This window comes from Zosterops lateralis (assembly GCF_965231275.1).
Source record: "Zosterops lateralis genome assembly, chromosome: 2".
NCBI classification, from domain to species: Eukaryota; Metazoa; Chordata; class Aves; order Passeriformes; family Zosteropidae; genus Zosterops; species Zosterops lateralis.
The window spans coordinates 67,416,341-67,436,729 of NC_139763.1; the positions used below are offsets into that span (position 1 = coordinate 67,416,341).

The window sequence follows — 20,389 nt, forward strand, 5'->3', positions numbered from 1 at the left end:
ACAAAGTGATGCCTGGTGGAATTTAATTTGGGTTTCAAATTAAAGCTCACTGAAGTGAAATGTCTGTATGAGGCTCTCCACAGGCAGGTTCACAAGCAGCATGTGAGCTACAGGCAGGAATCATAATAGTAGACAACCTCCTGGAATCTCTGTATATGGTGTAGAAAACTGCTGCTTTTTACATTTAAAATTAACACTGGAGTTAACACGTAGAAAAGGGAAAGGTGAAAGGAATAATATCTTCCTGAATGTTTAATTAATGACAATTGCCAGAAAAGCTCTTCTTTTACCAATAACAAATGGATGTCTATGGCAGTTATTTCTCATTTTAAATACCTAATCTGATATTATATTTCATCTCAAAGAACTAAATGAGAAAAGATGCTGTAATCTAATCATACCACAATCCAGGTGACATCTGTACTAGGCAGAATACTGTTGTTATTCTGCTGTCTAGTTGCTGTTGCTGAGAATGATGAAGTAGCAAAATTACATTTTCCCATTATTATTTCCAGACACTCTCTGGCAATGGTTTGTTGACTCTAATAAAGCTTCAGACAAAGCTGTCAGCAGAGGAAATGGCAGAAGGGGAGCGAGGAACAGCTTTCACAGCAATACATGAATCTAAAGTCTCCTTGATAGGTAGTGCATTTTCTGATAAAATTTAATGTGTGTGTTTCAGAATATATCACAAAGCTGCAGCTGAATTCTAGAGGGATAAATGTATTTTATCAAGCCACGTTACTCAAGACTTTGACAAACATAAACATATTACAAGGGATTAAAGAACCAGAAGCCTTACCTGCTATAGTATTGAGGAACATCAAATATTCAAAGTTGGATATCTCCCGTCTCTGCCAGCGCTGAGTCATGTTGGAGGATTTATAAAGTTGTCGAGGTGTGGCCAAAGAGATTCTCCTAGGAAATACATTTAAAGAATGGGGTTTTTTTAAGAGTCTCATTAAATGCTAAGATGTAGTGCAACATTTTTAGTGTGAATTATTTCAGATTCTCTCAGAGTTGTTTTTTTTTTATTATTATTTCATTTAATAAAACCAAAAAGACACTATTACCCTTATTTGAGAAATGGCTAAAATTAGGAACTATATTTTATTTTATCACTACTACAACATTGCAATAAATCAGAATAATATATTTTGTGCCTTATTTTATTCTGAATCTGGTTAAAAGACTGAGATTAAAAGAAAATGCAGACCTCCTGGTGCCAGGCTTGTCCAGAAGGAATAAAAGAGGAATACCATTTCCCCGTTTCAAAACGTTAATAAGTTCATTAATGTGAGTGAGTGATAGATTAAAGTGACATACACTTCCATCACACTAGTTGACTGTATTTATTACACAATTTGTGCACCCTCTCTATGGTCAACTACCCATGATTCTTTCCCATATCCCAGTAAGCTTGAAGATTTCTGTTTATAGCCTGATTTGTGAAAGAAACAAATTTTACTCAGTTATCTGCTCACATGTTCGTCCGCCTGTCTCTTCATAGTGACGTCTAAATTGTATTTCATTCAAATTTGGAAGAGGAGCAGAAGCTTCTATGATACTCAATTTCCACCCTTTTTTTTTGAAACTTACATGACTGGATAGGGGAGAAAGGATCAAACTACATGCCAAGGAAGAGAAAAGCAGAACACCTCAACTCTTCTATATTCAATTTGACAACATCACAATAACCAAATTACCAAATACCTCTTTAATTAACCAATATATATACTGTCCTTGGTTCATAAAATATAGGAGACTAGAGTCAGTCTAGACTAATTCATTAAAGAAAAAAATCTGTAACAGGCAGAAGCAGTCTCATTGTTCAAAACTCATTTCTAGAGAAAGAAGTTCTTGTCTAACAAAAAAAAGACAAGGAAATTTTTAGAAGGAAAATAAATTCATCTCGTCCGATACCTTTTTTAAAAGGAATTGAGATCTTAAAAATGTGCAGAAATACAGAAATTGTTATACCTGTTAAAACCAACAAAAATAAAAGACAATTCTTAAAGCATAGTCTGAATTGAATGAATTTAAAGAACGTATGCAATACCATTTACAAGGCTTATCAAGACTAAATAGGGATGTCCAATGCTTCAGCTTTCAGTTGGACCCTGGGCACGCTGTGCATTATTTTTAGACTCTGGAAGTTGAGTATCTTCTTAAAACTTAGTCATATACAAGGTGTCAAACCGGGCAGTGTTTACAAAAAAATGTGAACCCTCTACTTCTAAAGATACATGAACATACTCCTAGAGATGCACTAAACTCTTTTTGCTGAGAAAGGGAGAGTTGGTATTGGTATGCGACTGGAGTGTACACTTATTACAATTATTTGTCTAAACTGCCAGTGTGTAAGTTGTCAATGTCTGCCATATTTCAGCTTACAGGCTGGGCATACAAAAATGACCATGCAAGTGTATTTACCCAAATAACACACATTAGATCTTGCCAGCTTGGCTAGCCTTATTTTACAGTAGGCTATAGGATATCAAAGTATCCTTTATTGGTACACAGGAGACAATGCAACATATTTTAAAGTTGTTTCTATCATGCTTATGAAACAATTTATCTAAAGAAATATCTGAATGTAATCATACTTAATATTGCATTTTATAGAATAATAACCATTTTTATAGTAGAACCCTCAAACACGTAAGGTTTCCAGTAAATTTCGACTAATGCTACATATAAATTAATAAACACAAAGAATAAAAATAGAGATCATTAAATTTACAAAGCATTTCTGTTACAGACTTTCTGTTCCCCCCATGACAAAACATTTATGTATCAGTACATCCTAGTAGCTGCTTTTAGACTTTATTCACAATCTCCTAGGGAGTCTCAAAAATCCATAAACTGTCAAAGTGCTGGACTTTGCATTTGAATGCCTGATTTGAGTGAACTCTACAGAAAATCAAAATATACTAAAAATGTCCTTATTTACTCCATATCTACAGTGTTTGAAAGATTCACATTTTTTTCCACAGAGACTGGAAGAAATTATGCACAATAAATTGGTTCCACACCTGCTTGTTTCAGCTAACACAGGAAGACCCACTGTTTTCTGTTTTGCTAAAACCACCCAACTTTGATCAAACCATTTCTTTCTTCAATATGCCATCACCAATATGAAGATGCACAAATGAATGTGCTTCCTTTTCTTCTAGAGAGCCAAGAAATATCCACTCAAAATGGGAACTGCAGAAGACTCTAATCTACAACAGAATGATCCAATTTTTTCAATTTTTATATATTTAAATGTATTTAGAAAACAACTCATGGCATTTTGGTGAAGGAAGGGATGTTATATATCCCATATGTGGAATGTGACACATCCCCTTTCACAGTCACTTTTCATTTAGTTAGCTACAATGCAATCTCATACAAAAAATATTTAGGTATCTTGCACCTGCATGATATTATGTGTTGTGTTGCTCCTGTTCAGAGAAAAAAAAATTAAGACTTGGAAAAGTAATTTCCAAAGGAAAGGCAAGAACCTCATCAACACTGACTTTTAATCAAAGTTCGAAAAAGGGTTTTATACTTCGATGGCATCAAATCTTAGTTTTTCTACCTCTCTCCCTTCACAAAACTCAACCTCTGCAACTAGCTGTACTGAGATCTGGAAATTCATCACCAAGCTGCTGACATGGCAGAGCTGAGCTGATGTTGAATATAGTTACTGTAACATCCAAAATGTAATTTTTTCAGAAAAAAAAAAAATTTGAATTTCTAAATTTTATTAACTGATGGCATTGTTTTCTCAAATGCATTAATAGCCCACAGAATTTCAGTGAAAGGTGTCAGTATGTTTAGTGGTGAAGATGCTGTATCTTTCACCAATTTTTTGATCTCTATACACTATGAAACCACCAGGCAGCTCATAGTTGGTTTCTGTGATGTTGCCCTCAATAAAAAGACACAGTAAATTACACCTGAGGTGTTAGAACCATAAAAAGTAGCCTGGTAATACCATGCTAAAAAAGTGGATATTACTCTACCTATGTGGAATCACATGGAGCTGCAGAAGTTAAAAGACGCATCATTGTCTGCTCAGTTGTATCTTTCGGCAAGGTCATAAGGAAACCATGCAACATGTTTTAGGAACACTGAAAATGCATTTATCAAAGACAGACTAATTTGATTACCAAATCACACTGAACTCTCCAACATGTGACTGATTTTAAGGATGTAATTACTTCTTTGTAATATTAAGCACAGGCTTGAACTCTTTGTTGAATCAAAGCATTAAACAGGCTGTTTGGAAAGGCAGCAAAGAACCAAACTGAAGACTTGCTCTGAGCCACAGGTCTGTAAAGCCTTAGGAAGTCATAATGGTTCACCTGCTTCTAATCATTTGAGCCATTAGATCATAAATATTTCTATTTACTTCTGCTTCCTTGCACCTTTGTAAATTGAAGGATTTCACCATGAAAACAGAAATACACTTAAAAGCCATGTACTGCATTAAAAGTAATTTACTTCTTTGGAATGTTTCTATCCTGAATGTAAGCCTTTATGATACTTTAATTAACTCTAGGTGACATTTATCAGAATAGTATCAGAAAGGAAATATTACTTGCATAAACAGAACAAAAGAACTTAAGCAAAACAACCAGAAAAGTCTCCTTTTGTTAAGATATTTTAAGGTATAATTTAATCAGAAAAACTGTGATGATTAAAAAAAGGAAAATGTTTTACTCAGTATAGCAGCTCTATTTGATTGGTTACTCAACATAATTTCTCTTTATTTTAGTTATACAAATAAGCATAATTTTAAAAATTAGCATTCTAGAGCCAATATAATAATAGGAAGGAAAACTATATTCTAACATCAACAAAAGATTGACTAAAGAGTAGTTAGAGAGCCAGATTTCCCCTCAGTTACTCCACTACTGAAGACAATAAGGGTATGTAGACAGAGGAAAAAAAAAAAAAAAAACAAAAAACAAAAAACATGATTATGGAGTCTTTATTGTGCATAAATTATACTGTGATTACACAAAAAAGGAAAGAAAAATAACTTCACTACCATATGCCAGATATATTCTGAAGGCTAGGAAGCCCATTTCCCATTCAAATTGAACTTTAATCAAAAAGGTATGGAAATAACTGCATATTATATTGAAGCTGAAACTTTTCTAAATAATTATATATCAACAAACTTTTCCAGACAATTATTCACTGAATAATGCACAAAGGATATGAATTTCAAAAGTAAAAAATGTCACTGTAAATATGAAATTCTGATTGAGAAATTTGCATTTTGTTTGTGCCAGAACATGTGGCCATTTCTATTTCAGAAAAGAATACTATTACTTTCCATTTAGAGACAGCATTTCCTTTAACTTTAGTATATGGAAGAACAATGCAAATATTAACAAGATGCGCCTTCCAAATAAATGTCCCAACTTTGCCTTGATCTCAATGAAAACTTGAGAAATTTGGCAGTTTGCCTAAAGACTTCAGCACATTCAGGAGATCAAGCCTTAGGTATCATGAGACTCTTGGGCTCATGACAGGGAATGATGTTCACCTGGGAATGAAATAGTTCTCCAATTCTACAAATGTTTTGACGCTTCAGAGTATTTCCACATTTTGCACTGGGATAAAACAAGGACAATGTGAAGTTTTGGATTGTAGGAAATTAAAGAAAGAGAAAGGCACATCCCAGACACTACACTGATGATTAAGTCATTAGCTTTTTGGTCAAATCAAGCCAAATGGGGGTCTGAGCCCAAAGCACCATATTTTGTTAATATCATGCTGTTTCCTCACTCCCTTGTATTTCTTTATTTTTGTCTCATTTTGACCAGGATTTTATTCTGAACCAAAAAACAAACAAAAAAATGTCCCCTCTCCAATTCAGTGAAGTTCACATGAAGATCATTTCACTCATCCCTGAAATAGGAATACTTTTATAATACAGGATCTAAAATTTCCAGCCTTATTTCTGGCCATAGGCTGATTCGATGTTGATGTTGATGAGGAAATAAAAAACTGTAGTTGTACATAGCATGTGAAAATCTCTAAAAGTCAAGAACAACCTTAGTTGTTCTTTCAAAAATATGAATGCTCCTTAATTTTGGAAAGAAAAGAATGCCTTATACTAACGAATGGAAGAAATTTGGAAACGGGAAAATAGCCACCACACTGATAAGGAAAGTAAAATCCCACACATTCATGTAGATAAAATAATTTACATTCAGCAAATACAAAACCTAGTTAAGTTCCATTACACATCCTGCCATAACAATCACAGCAAGGATGAACATTTGATTATACATTTATAAAACATGACTGGAAAACAGACGCTGAAGAGATGAGGTGTAAGTATTTTCACCAGAAGGTGCTTATTTTCTGTAATTGAAAAGGCAAATTCTAATTATCTAATTTACAATACTTTTACTTTATTTCATATACTAACAGGCCATATAGTAAGTAAACGGTAATGTTTCTCATACTAACCTTAAGAAAAAGTAAATCTAGAGTTTCTTTACAGGAATAATGTTTTAGAACAGCCATTTAAAAAAATATCAACTATATAGTATAATAAATAAAAAATATTAAAACTAGGTTAATTGAATTACCTGGCTTGTGGCAAACCATAGCTGGTTCCTACTCCAACACGTGGTAAGCTGTATACAACTTTTTTCACTGTTGCTTGGTCAGGAAAATTAAACATAACAGAAGCTAAATGAAGAAAGGAAAATATGTAGCAGTAAAACATTTGCAAAAGTCTGTTTCTTCACCTGCATATATTTTTAAAATGCTCAGTTTTTTATCTGGAGGGAGAAGTCAGTTCCACTTTTATCCTCCTGGGGATCCAAGGTACTACAGAAATTCCTCTCATTCTTCACACCTCTGTATAATTAGCTGGTTAACATTTTAGCATTAAATCTCCCATTTTGCAGAAGACCTGGGTGTTGTTTACTTAGAGGAACAACGCCTTACTATTAACTCATAAAATCTCTTATCAGGCTGAGAAGCTGTTCAGTATTTGGCATGGCATTTGCTCTTCTGACTAGTGCCTTAAAACACCCAGGAACAAGGAACTGTTTAATTCCCTCTCCAGCTGAAATCAAAACTTAAATCAGAGTTCCTGAGGGTAAAAGACCACTTATACACCTCACCAGCCAATGAATTGTGATTCAGAGTAACACATACAGAAAACTGAGTGGATCCATTTATTGCTCTGGTACTTTAAAACTTGAATTCATTTTACAAAGAGAAAGTGAATTATCCTTTTATATGTTTCTCTAAAATATTTACAGACAATTGATGAGAAGGGTGAGACAATAGAAAAAAGCCAATTTCCCATCCAACATTTGAAGATTTTACCAATGGCAATGATCTGGTTCTGTAAATAAATCTCAGTGCTGCACAGAAAGCAGGGAGATTGATTTATGTTGATTGATGTTAATATAATTTGCACTGAATACCAACAAGAGTAAGCATTATAGAACAGCACTTTATCAAAGGAAGCACAGAGTTTTAACTTTAAGACTAATAAGTAAAACACAAAATAACCCCTAGCACAATTTTATGCAACAAATATAAGCTATGACCTACTTCTGTTTGCCATAAATACTTCCAGAGCTGTGTTCTGGAGAAGATAACGTCTTGAAAAAACAGCTCGAATCTCGCTGAACATCCATTTTCCATGAAGGCCTTCAGTATAGGCAAGCACCTTTAAAGAAAGTCAAAGTAATAGTTATTAGCAGGAATTTTTCAATAAAATATTGTATAAGAACAGAGGAAATTTTATCCATCAATTAAGTTAGTTGAGTCTTTTTAACACTTAAAAACAGTGGCTTAAAATGAACTTGAATGTTTTTAAGAAATGCAAAAAAAAAGAAGTACATGCTGTTAGAAGAATATCAGTAATTTCCGTAATCTCATACTCCTGAGATTTATTTCTCATGTGTTGCATCGAATTAATTACCTCAAAAACACCAAAAACCCCAACTCTACAAACAAGTACAGGGAAACAGACACATTTGGAATTATGTTTAGCTACAGCTTCTTCCAACAGTGTGCATGACACAGTTGTCAGTTATCTATCAGATACCATATTTATTTCTGAGGCTGCCTTGTGCAAAGTACAACCAAAACTATATAACTTTGATTCACATCCCCTTCAGGGCCATAAATTACAAGTCCTCTCACTCCACTAATATGTAGAAAAATTAGCAAAACTAGTATGTCACTGTAATAATTTTTCTGAAGTTAGATATATCAAATATCCCAAACCATGGACAAAAATTTATAATTTTAATTTTGCATTTTAAAATTAATGTGAAAATATTTTAAAATAAAATAGTTTAAAATTAACACTACTTTTTCTGTTTTAAATTTTCTCAATTGAGTGTATTAATATAAAACTAGATATTAATATCAAATAATCTTTTTCACTTTTCTTTTGGTATTCTGGATGTTCAAAAAATTGACAAAAAAGACACAATTTAATTAGATGTCATTTTTATTAACTTGTCTCATCTGTATAAAACAATCTTTTTCCAATTCTTTTTATCAGCTGGAAGGCTCCCTTCAGCCCTGCACCTCTGCTGAGGTGGGCTCTGCCATGGCACTCCTAGGGGGAGTTTGGAATGAGGATCCTCACCACACCTACTTGCATTTCCCTGGCTCTGTAGACAGGGCCTTTACCTAGGCTGCAGCCACTGAGAGACTTGCAGCCTCAGTGAAACAAAGAAATATAGTGAACACCTTCCCTAAAGGAACTGAAGAGACTGAATTTCTCTGTTCTCCATTAGGTACTTAAAAACTGTCGTACACCAGCTCACAGGGCTTTACTCACTCGTCTGAGGTCTTTACTTTCCATAACCATGACCTCTGCCAGCTTCTGAATAGGAAAATGTTAGGGAGACCATATGCTGCTGCTGTCAGTGATCCTTCATGCTTGAGGAAATGAAAATTGTATTTCTTCAATCTTTTCACTGATGCAGCTTCAAGTTAGTAACATCTCTCCTTATATGAAAAAGCTAATTTAAGTTTGTGCGCTTGGTGTACAACCTTTTTCTCATAACCATGATGAGTCTATTTCAGAGAAGATGGTAATAACAGCAACACAAAAGTGCTTCAGCACACAGAAAAGAGTTTAAATGTTAGTTCTATCCTCAATAGAAACCAGTCAGAGGAGCAGTGTTCCCCTGTATTGTTTAGATGAGAGTAAGTTACAGACAGAACTCTTAGACCAACACTGTGGCTAATGACACTGTTTCATTCTCTTTAGCTTTCCACACTAGTTAAACACAGCTTGGAAGCAGGGAAGGAGCTTGATTCTTAGGAGGTCACCCAGACATGTGCAAGAGACTATGTGCTCCCTCCATTCAGTCACAGGTCAGCTGTGGAATGCTTCCTGAAATGCTAAATTCTTGCAGTGGTTAAAAATCTGCATCTTATTTTTACTTTGATAGATCTTGTGACACTTTCGTCTGTGAGTTTTCTAGTATCAGGTAACTTTTCCTTGTGTTGGTACTTACAGACTGGATCCACTTACTGCTTAGCCCTCTCTTTGATAAGCTAAATAAACTGAATTTTCCATTATTTTCTTTCATTGAAATCAGATGCTAGGATACTGCTGGTATCCTGTATGTGACATTCAGGTGGATGAGAACAATGACTATGAAGATTGAAGCACTCTCCTTCTTTGAATGTATTCTGCTGCTATCTGATACATGTTTTTTGTAAATACACGGGTTTTTTAATTAAAGAGAGGAAATTCTGAGGAAATCACTCACATTTAACAAGCTAAAATATGAGAATGGTCTCTTGGAGGGAGGAGTTTGGAATGTATACAGCTGTATCCAGATCTACAGCAGCCAGTAAATTTGCCAAAGAATTAGCTCCTTGACAGAGCACCATGCTTCAGGAAACCACTCCCTTTGTCAAAAATATTTCTAGGGGTTTTTTTTTGTTTGGTTTTTTTTTTTTTTTTTTTTTTTTTTTTTTTTTTTTGTTGGGGGGGTTGTAAAGAGAAATGTTTATTACTAACTATATTCTAGATATTAACATATAAAGGATTCATATTAATACATTTATGCTTAGGTATTACACATAAACACTAAAAGCACATTGAACACCAATCATACACTACTTGCCTTTTACTTCCTACTCTTCTTTAATTAAGTATAAAGCAATTGCAACTACACAGAGGTACATTCAACCCACTATGAAATGAATGACATATGATAGCACGCCAGTAAAACAGTTGAATGGAATAGGAAATCAGAGGAAAGAAAGGAGTCTATAATTCAATTAATGTCCTCAATTACACTCTTCCTAACTGTCTATTAGTCCTACAAATATCAGATTATCATGCTATTATCAAATCATCTGAATTATTTCAGTATTTTGGTTATAACATTTTCCTGTCCAAGATATACTACCCAGTTTTTCCATCCTCCATAACATTCATCTTACATCATTTTCATGTGATGCATTAAAGCTCCTATTATTAGATATCTACAATTTACTGCAGATATTACTGACATTGTAGCAGGATTCTTTGTTATTGCTGTTATAACAACCAAATCAAAATAATTTTTATTTTTCTGAATTTGAACCATTTAAACAACTTATATACCTTTTTTTTTTGTTCTTCCAGGATGATTTTTAGCATTTTACTTTCTCTTTGGACATGAATGAAGTCCTGGTTACTTCATATATTTTACAGTCTGTATGTATTGTATGTTTTATTATTCATAAAAATGTGGAAATAACCATTTCACCATGCTAATATACTGAATTTATGTTACTAAGTAATCTGAAGGAAAAATTTCCATGTGTTCCAATACTGTTGTTTATGCTTAAAGTCAGTACTCCTTATTTTGATAGTTTTATGAGTTTTTCTCCTAAAAACATTTGTGAAGACTTCCTGCCTAGGCATGTTTTAATAGTTGAAAAATCATGACTAAGCCCAGAATTCTAGATATATTTCAGATAATCTGATTTTATTAAAATAAAAACAACCAGCCAATATCTACGTAGGAACTAAACACACTTTTCAATTTTATTATCAGCTGCAGCTGTTTGGTTTAAAACTCATTTCTTCTTGTAAAACCTTTTCACTTAGGAATATGCGTATGTTTTAAAGATACCAATTTGCTAGAATTCATTGAAGCAAGATGAAGCTCTCACCTAACAAGGGAATGAGAAGTCTCTGAAACTCAAGATTCTGTAATATGGAAAAACTTCTCTTGGTGACACTTATTTAGATTAGGTTACTAAAGCAGCATGGGATGCAGACGGAAAGCTCTAGAGAAGGGGAGCAGAACCATTACTGAAGTGCTTTCCTCCTTGGATCAGATATGAAGGCTTCATTATTTTAATTTTATGTCTAATGTAATCAAGATTTTTTTTCAATTAAGAATCAATGCATTTTTAATCATAAACATTCTTCAGTAGTTATTAAATTATTGATAATGAATTTTTAATTAACAGCTGGAATTTTGCACTAACAAGAAGACCAGAAACACTAGTGTCCCTTTTATGTGAATCCCTGGTAGATTATCTCCACAGAAGAAACACTTAAGTACTGAGGCTTATTTTTGCTGCTTTATACTATTTTTTGGTATCTCATAGCACCAGACACAGCATGCAAAAGGATATTTTGACCCTTTTCTTTTGATTACTGTTTCTGGAATTCAAGTAATCACAAAATCAGGTGCTATAAAGAAATCAAGGAAAACAGCCTGTACAATCCTATATATTTTCAGTCATTAACTTTTTGGCAAGAACGATCACTTTTGCTTTCTCTTGCAAAAATTTTTACATATTCCCTTTTTTTAAAATAGCTTTTTGGGGTGATTCATTAATGACTATGTATGTGAAATGAATCCACTGTTTTCAGTGGAAGTTCATCATTTGTCTTTTGAAACCACATTTCTAATTCAGGATATTTTAATTCTAACCTAATTTCTCAATGAAAGTGTTGATTGATACTTGTAACATTTTTCAAGCTTTGCTTATATCTAGTAAAAAATGCATGTACCATTAATGTGTAATATATTTTTCGATCTTTTTGTGGGTTTGTTTGATGAACAGTGAAAGAAACATGAAAAAGCTCTTCTTAATATCTAATCTGAATTTTCCTTGTCTCAGTTTCAGGACATTTCCTCTGGTCCTCTCACTGTAGGTATGGTAGGAGACTGGCCCACATCTCACTACACTCTCCATTCAGGGAGTTGTAGAGAGTGGTACGGTTCCTCTTGAGCCTCCTTTTCTCCAGGATAAACACTCCCAGCTCCCTCAGCTCTTTCCCTCAAGCAATGTTCTCTAGTCCTTTCACAATCTCTGTCGCCCTTTGCTGAACACGCTCCATGGTGGAGAAAACATGGAGGACTTCACAAAAATGAATCACAGTGCTTGGTTATTTCATCAGAGTGCCATCTACAGCCAGCCACAGAACCGCAGTTATGCACCTAGCCCAGGTACAAAAGAGGCATTTAGAAAATAGTTTGGCATCACTGTGTGCTTTTAGAGGTTAAAAACTTATGAAATTGATTATGGAAAATCATTCTCTCACATTAGGGATTTGGATTTCTCTTTTTCAAGAGCTGCCTAGCATTGCAATTTGCTACAAGGAAAATGTGAAATTCTGAATGCAGGTCCTCACAGGTTAAGACAATTGGCTGTTACAAAAGCCTCCAGAATAATCTAACACAGAGTTCACTATAGGCACATGGCAGACTGCAGGATTGTTTCATGTACCCTAAATACAGATTGAGATGACAGACATTGATGGCATGGAATCCCACTCCTAGGGTTTATGAAGTAGCATATTGAGTAAGCATTTTATAATTTCAAAATGTTTGATGAAGTACTGAGTATGATCAACTTTTAGATGTAGCAGGAAAAATTAGTATACACTACAAGAAGGGATATATCATGTCAAGATAGACAAGTGTTACAAATGGTTGTATTTATTAGGAAAATTCAAGATCAGGTAAGTTCAAATAATGAAATGCCTTGTAGTTTGCTTTTCTATTATAGGAAACAGAGAATGTAAATAGACAGTAAGGACAATTCCAATAAATTTAATGTCCTAATATTTCATTGACTTCTTACTACTTTTTTATACATTTAGGTGACTGTAAGAACATCTTGGCCTCAAATCCCATAATCATATTAAATACTTCTAAAATCTCACCAAAATACTGCTATTGTTTTTTCTTTGCACATTTTGGTCTAGTAAAATGTTCTCACTTTCCCTTTGCATTAAGGTCTCTTTCTCCCTTCTTTACAACATGCTTCTGCGTAAAATGTTTATTTATTTGTAAGCCTTAAAAGCTTTTCTCCAAGTAGCTCTTGTAATGTTATGCTGGATGAGCTGAGTATTTTGTGCCATTAGAATTTCTCAATTCACATCAGTTTTAAAAATCTTTTTTAGGATTTTTTTTTAAAATAAATTTTGGCACTCCTGTTTCATTTTTCTCCTCCTCTTCAGGGATCTAAAAAATGCAGATATTATTTTTGTGGTTTTGGACTTTATTTCCTTGCCAAATATTCTCAGCTTATACTTCTACTTCCAATGTTTTTTCAAACTTTCAAGAGGCCCCTTGTCTTGAAACATGAGGTTCTGTTCATCGAAACCTTTTCTAAATTTGATTTCTCTGGTCAGCATACCCGCTTCATTATCCATTAAAACAATGCCCACTCAGCTTAAAGCAACAGATGCTCTTATTCCCACATTCATTTGCAGTCATCTGAAAAATTATTTGAAGTTGGTCCACTTGAAGGCCATTTTCCTCTTTTCATAAGCAAAATGGTTTAGCATGTTATGATTTTGTGTTTTAGGCAAGGAATGGAAAGAATATTGGGATATTTTGAGAAGTAGTTGCAGCAAAGTAATTAGAGTAAAAAGCCAAACTCTACTCCGATATCTTATGTATTCTAAATAGACCATTTCTAACACTGCATTTGTGAAACACCAGTGCATAGTTTTAGATGTAAGGATAACTGCAAACAAAATTCTGAATAATAATTATTTTATTAATAATTTTGATCTCTGTGCCTTTGCACAGTTTCCTTTCTATGCAGCATGAAAACAGATTGTCAGTTTAGGCAACTCCTGAAATGCCAGCAATAGACTGACATTCTTGGGAAGAACAGCATCAGGAAGAGGTAGAAGATTTAGATATTGTCACCTTAGAAAAGGTAGGCAGAGGCCTTTTTTAGGCTCTACTTTCAAACATATTCAAAAATTACTGTTTTAAGCAGAGGCTTGACTGATTTAAGAATTTTAAAACCACAAATAAAGCTGATGGTGCTGGCTGGGGCAACATCACATGTGGAGAAGCAGAAGGCAAATACATTCTAATGCCACAAAAAGCCATATTAGAGCACAGCCCAAGTCAAAACACAGAGGCCAAAGAAACAAATAATGGGGCAAAAATCTCACAATTAGTTCTGGTAGCCACTGGATTGAAGCAGATTGTTTCAGTTACCTCACAAGGTTTAAAATTATTTTTTGTTGACTTTGGCAACAATGGGATGTCAGGCTCAAATCCAGTGAGAAATGTTAACAGAACTGTTTCCATTCTCACTCTACATTTCGTGCTCAAAGATCAATCCAGACTGGGGAGTAGTGATCTCAGACTCAAATTGCTCTGAGCAATTCTGCCCCAGCAGTGAAATGCAATCAAATTAATTCAATTAGAACCACACAAATTACAGTTTAGTGAGCATGCCAAAAAAGACATAAAATTGATATGATCTGAGCAAAACCAGACTTTTTTTTTTAATTAATAAAAAGGGAGAGCTTCTTTTTCTCTCAAATGGTCCATTCTCCTCAGCAAAAGCAAGGCAATTGAAAGAAAGGTCTTTTAATATTTACAAATTCAAGGAGAATACAGTGTTAAGAAATGCTTGCAAGTTGAAACCAAAGCAGGATAGTTATTCAATAAATAGTTCTTTGACAAAAAATGCAGCTTTATTAAACCTGTATTATTGGTAGATTTCACAGAATTTGTGTGAGTTCTAGCTGAGGAAAGTTGCAGCAGAAGAAAAAAAAAAAAAAAAAAAAAAAAAAAAAAAAAAAAAAAAAAAATAGAAAGGTATCCCAAAATATGTGATGTGTTCTTTCCCAAGAATAAAGCCATAGTAAAATTCTCTGGGTGTTTTGTTTAGTTGGTTTTTTTTCCCCTAGAACTTGCGTGTATTTATTTAAAAGATCAATGCAATAAAAAAATGCATAAATACTCAAATGTACCATACCACAAATTCTTAACATTATAATAACTTAACATTATAATAACAGTCTTAGAAAAAGAGTAAATATAGGGTTTTGTAAAACATTACCCATTTCCTAACAAATGACAGTAAAAGACAGTTGTATGTTCCTCTTTTTACAGATGTGAACTTAATGTCATACAGAAGATATGTGGAAGCATCTTGTATTTTAACAGTTTTGCATCTGATTTATTCAGTGCAGAATGCACATGATTTAAGATCTATAAAAATCACTGGAATACAACTTTTTTCTACTACCAGGCTTAATTTTTTTATGTTCCTAATATCTCTTCCGATATAAAATTGATCAAAAGCTAGTAATATTTTGTTTTCAACTTCATATACAAAAGCTGTTTTACTAATCCAAATATTTAGGAATAAAATCAGAGCATATTTTACTCCTGAAATTTTAGCAATAGATTTTAAACTAAATTTTATATGCAAAAAGAAATATATTAGTTTATTCAATGATATATATTGTGCATCTACAACACCCTCACCATCCCCAAAATTCCTGCAATATGATTTGTAACAGTCAAGCAAAATCCTCAATAAACTCAAAATTCTACAGCTCAACTCAAAGAATCACAGAATGGGTCAGGTTGGAAGAGACCATAGTGGGTTGCCTGTTCCAACCTTTCTGCCCAAGCAGGGTCACCCCAGAGCACAGGACTGTGTCTGGACACTCAGCTGTGCCATGAAGTGTTGGGTATGGAGCACCAGTGACCCCTGGAAATCAGTTTGTTTGGAGTCTGAATTTAAAGTCGTTTCAGGGCTACTCTATGTTATGTCAACTTCTAAGGCCCCAAAGTACAATTACACAGCCTGAGAATAATGCTGAACATACATCAAAGTATCTTCATCTTCATAATATATTGCAATACCAACTGATTTGTTATTTATCCACTAAAAAAGTGCTTAAGATAAGTTTGTTTTGCACTGCTGGAGAAGAAAAGAGACTATAGGACTGAAAAAGGGAAAAATCTAATCCACAGCTCCAATAGCAACCAAAATTCTGCTGTACTTTTCAGTATTGTATAGCGAATGTTATCTAACATTACTAACTCTGTGCAAAGAAAGAATAGCAAAGTTTCTTCTGAGAATTTTAACTCAGAGTGTTTGCAAACTGCCTGCTGTTACTCAACAATAATTTAATTAGTGTGCACTTTATACTTATTTTGCTCTAATATTACAGGAAAAGTATTTATTCATTCTGCACTTGTTTTAGAGAACATATTTTTATCATGTATCATAACTAAGCACTGGTAAATAACTCCACACAAAATATAAAAACTGCAAATATTGACATGCATCAAATGTAAGCTATGTATTTAAACTCCATAAATGATTTTTATATTTCTTTCAATGAATGGAGCCAGATTTACCCTTTTATTTATTTTGTATGTGTATTCTGTATATTCTATGTCTCCTTTCCCATACCTAACCATCAACTTTTTAAATTTCAACAATTTAAATGTCAAATTTATAGATAATTAAAATATTTAGGGGGGGGATAATCCTACTCCAAAAATCCTCATGAAAACTATGAAGAATGTTAATAGTATCTACTCAGCTGGATACTAAAAATGGATTCTGAGGAACACATTTAGTCTTCCAACGTCTGCACAAAGCAGATTTGATATACAGTTCCCTCCTCTTTGGATTTCTAGCCAACTGGAATGCAGACCTGCATGTCATAAATTTGGACATACTCACAGGCTTTCCTGTGGTGAACTCTGGGTTCCCAGTATGAAATTACTGCAACACCTGTCAGCATGCAGAGGTACTTTGTGTGAATGTACCTCAGTTTTTATCCACTACAAGCTGCTCCGACACAGAAGGTGTTTAAATTTTATGGACTTCTGGGTACTATGCAACCATGAAAAAGTGTGCCAATCTCAGTCAAAAAGGGTTCTCTCATACAGCCTCAATTAATTGCTTCTTAACTTTTATTTAATTAAAAATAATAAAATGGGATTCAACTCAAGCTTTAGAAAGAAATTAGATATTTATTTATAAATTGATTAAAACAGCCAACTATTTCAAATTCTTCAACGAAACTAGATATTTACTTTTTTTTTTTTTTTTTTTTTTTTTTTTTTTTTTTTGGAACAGGCTAATTACTTTTAAAGAAAATATATCAAATAAACTTGGATAGACAGATTATTGTCAGTACTGTGATTGGTTCTATTTCTACTGCCATTAAGCTTGGATTTGATGCATATCACACTTTTCTTAAAGAATTCAAGCACCCTATGTAAAAATCTATCTTTAATAAACTCAATTTCCCAAGATGCATCTTTTCCTTGCATCTCAGTATCCTTAATGACACCGCTTGAAGTAGAAGCTGAGATCTGGACTGAGATCATCCAGAAAGTGGTCTCAGCATCTCACAAATTTGCCTCACTTTCACTGAAAGCCAAGGAAATCAGATATAAAGAAAAAAAAAAATAGTGTGGGAGAGGGTGAATTCAAAGCCAGGAAAATTAGTAATGTAAAAAAAGTATCTTAGCTCTTGAACATGAAATCATGTCCAATGTAAATTAATATATTGGAAAATATACTGATCCTCAGTTTTAACATATTATTATGAAGTTCCTTCTTTTTTTGAGTTTTTTATGTATACACATTTGTACGAGAAAAAGAAAATGGTATGGAAGGATTGTAACAGTTTAACTAAATGAAGCAATCGTTTTAATTCAACAGTTCAGAAGTTTACAGTTACCTTCTAATTCCCTCGCTGTGCAAAAACAAAGTCTGAGAATTGGTATTCTAACTCTTATATGACTATTTTTGTCTGTTGTGCATGAAGCAAACCATACAACCACAATAAAATAAAATAAAAAAATAAAAAAAAAAATTAAAAAAAAACCCAAAACCAAAACCAAAACAAACCACTAAGCCAGTGGACACATAGTTAGCTACAGAAGAACCCTCGTTTTCTCAGTCAGAGAATCTACAGTGAAATATTTTCTCTTCTTTATTTACATTAAAGGGAATTAATGATGAAACCAAGCTAAAATAAGCCCCCACTCAACTTTGTCGTATAATGATGAGTTACACTTAGACAGTACTCTTAGAGAGCAGTCTTAGAGAGAAAATTTAACACATGGCATTTGACTGTTGCAAAATAATCCCCACTCTGCTTTGACTTCTTTCTATGAACTGTAATACAAGGTCCAATAGACAGCCTCAGATGCGTCTCAGGTCCAATGCTTTTCAAACTTAATCAAGGGAATATAGAAATGTATATAAAAAGATGAAAGTGTCTTTGCCTTTTTATACATACTGAAGGAAAAAAAAAAAGAAAAAAAAACCTAGGGGGAAAAAAGTGAGATCTTTCATAGGGGAAGGTTAAGTCTGATGCTAATGCTTATTTAAAATGGTGACAGTCTGAAGTAGTGAAGCCTTGCCGGGCTGCTTTAATTTCTCCCTGGAATAGCTCTCTCCCAACCTTCGGCAGCACATCAAAGTCTCTGGAGCTCAATTAAAATTGGATTATATTGAAATTCTCTATCTATGGAACTGTGTGCTCACTAACACTTTTCTTTCAGTAATACTCCAGATGACAGTTGCCCATCCCAATTTAAACAGTTGTCATAGAGACCATGAACTAAAGCAGCAGTAACTAACAATACAAAGGAAAGGTAAGTGGTAGGATTTCTGTGAATGAAGGGCTTGGTTTGCAGCCGCAGTGCTCACACTGCAAGCAGCTAAATGCAGAAAACATAAAAGGCTGTAATACTCCCCCCACTCCTAAGAAGAAGGGCAAAGTAAGCAAAATAGTAAATATTTTCCTTTTTTCCCCCAGTAGCTAGTAGTGTTTTACATTCCAGCATGTTGTAGCTACCTAAAATATCCAGAATTAAATGACACACCCGAAGAAAAACAGCAGATAACCCTGGAGTCAATCCACACTCACCAGTTCATAAATTAAAAGCATCAAATTGCATTTTATAATTGCAGCAGAAAAAGAAAATAAGGAATTATCTTTTTGTATTCTGAAATTTTATAGAAGATTCTTTAATTATACATGATGTACAAATCCTTTGTCTTTATGATAAAAATCTAAAGTGAAAATCTGATACGAATCTGTAGGAAATTCATAGCCTGAACCCATTTGGTTAACACTGTTTCATCCAATATGTGTAATGCCTTCAAACCATTTTATTACTGGTTTTAACTGTTTTATAATCTAACCATGTAGATTTTTGATGTACTGCACCAAAGCCTGACAATACCATTGGAAAACTCTAGCAGCTTCCAAAACTCCCAAAATAACATAAACAGCTTATGTTTCTGGCAGCACCAGACAGCAATGTATTTAACAGCATAGATTGCTGGTAATGATACTATTTTCTCATGTAGATGGCATGTTTCTGGCACTATAAACCCCTTAACCTTTCTTGTAATTGGCTTATTGAGAGTCCCAAGGTTGTTTTTTGTGCCATTGGGCTGATCACCATGGAAATGAACACTTATTGCTGTTTCACTGTAGTACTCTATTTTTCTTCCAAGCCCTCCACAAGCATTCTCCGTGCTCTCCCGGGAAGGCAGCGTTAGGATTTTGAAGCAGCAACAAGGCAGAGTGCAAAGAGTGCAGGCCAAAGGGGAAGAAAACAAAAATGTGTCAGAAAATCTAAAAACCGCACAGATCAGAATTTGTCAAAACAAGGCCTTGGTTTAAACCAACAAGAAAAGCCCCCACAGCTTGAGCCTTGACAAAGCATGGCCTTTTTATTTTTTTTTTTCTCCCCACTTTATTTTTTTTTTTTTTATTATTTTTTTTTATTTTTAGCCCAGCTGTAGAAAACACCATCTAATGAACCTGTCTGGGGCTGCTGTCCCCATCCTGTCAGGCATGTCAGGAGATGACAAGCACTGGGGACAGGCCGCCGCCAGTCACAGACAGGGCTGCCAGCTGGAGAGTTCAGCCCCAATCTAATCACGCCACCAGAAAATAACTTTCACGCTTGCAGCCTGACAGGAAGGGCTCAAGGAAAAAGAAAAAAGAGGAAAAAAAATTTTTAAAAAAGAAAAAAATAGGATTGAAACAATGCTTTTTGTTTCAATTACAAACCTTTTTTGGCACAGGGAACGGGAGTGGGCGCAGGGAACACTTTTTAAA

General features: G+C 34.1%; 1 protein-coding gene across 1 annotated transcript in view; it reads right to left on the reverse strand.

Annotated features, from left to right (window-relative positions):
* NBEA (neurobeachin) overlaps positions 1–20,389 on the reverse strand; it is a 453,768-nt gene that overhangs the window by 90,597 nt on the left and 342,782 nt on the right. Inside the window, exons 41-43 of the mRNA XM_083884753.1 lie at positions 7,582–7,699; positions 6,600–6,702; positions 803–918 (exon numbers count right to left, since the gene is read on the reverse strand). Coding sequence (XP_083740879.1) covers positions 803–918; positions 6,600–6,702; positions 7,582–7,699 — 337 coding nt within the window. The remainder of the gene's footprint in view (positions 1–802; positions 919–6,599; positions 6,703–7,581; positions 7,700–20,389) is intronic.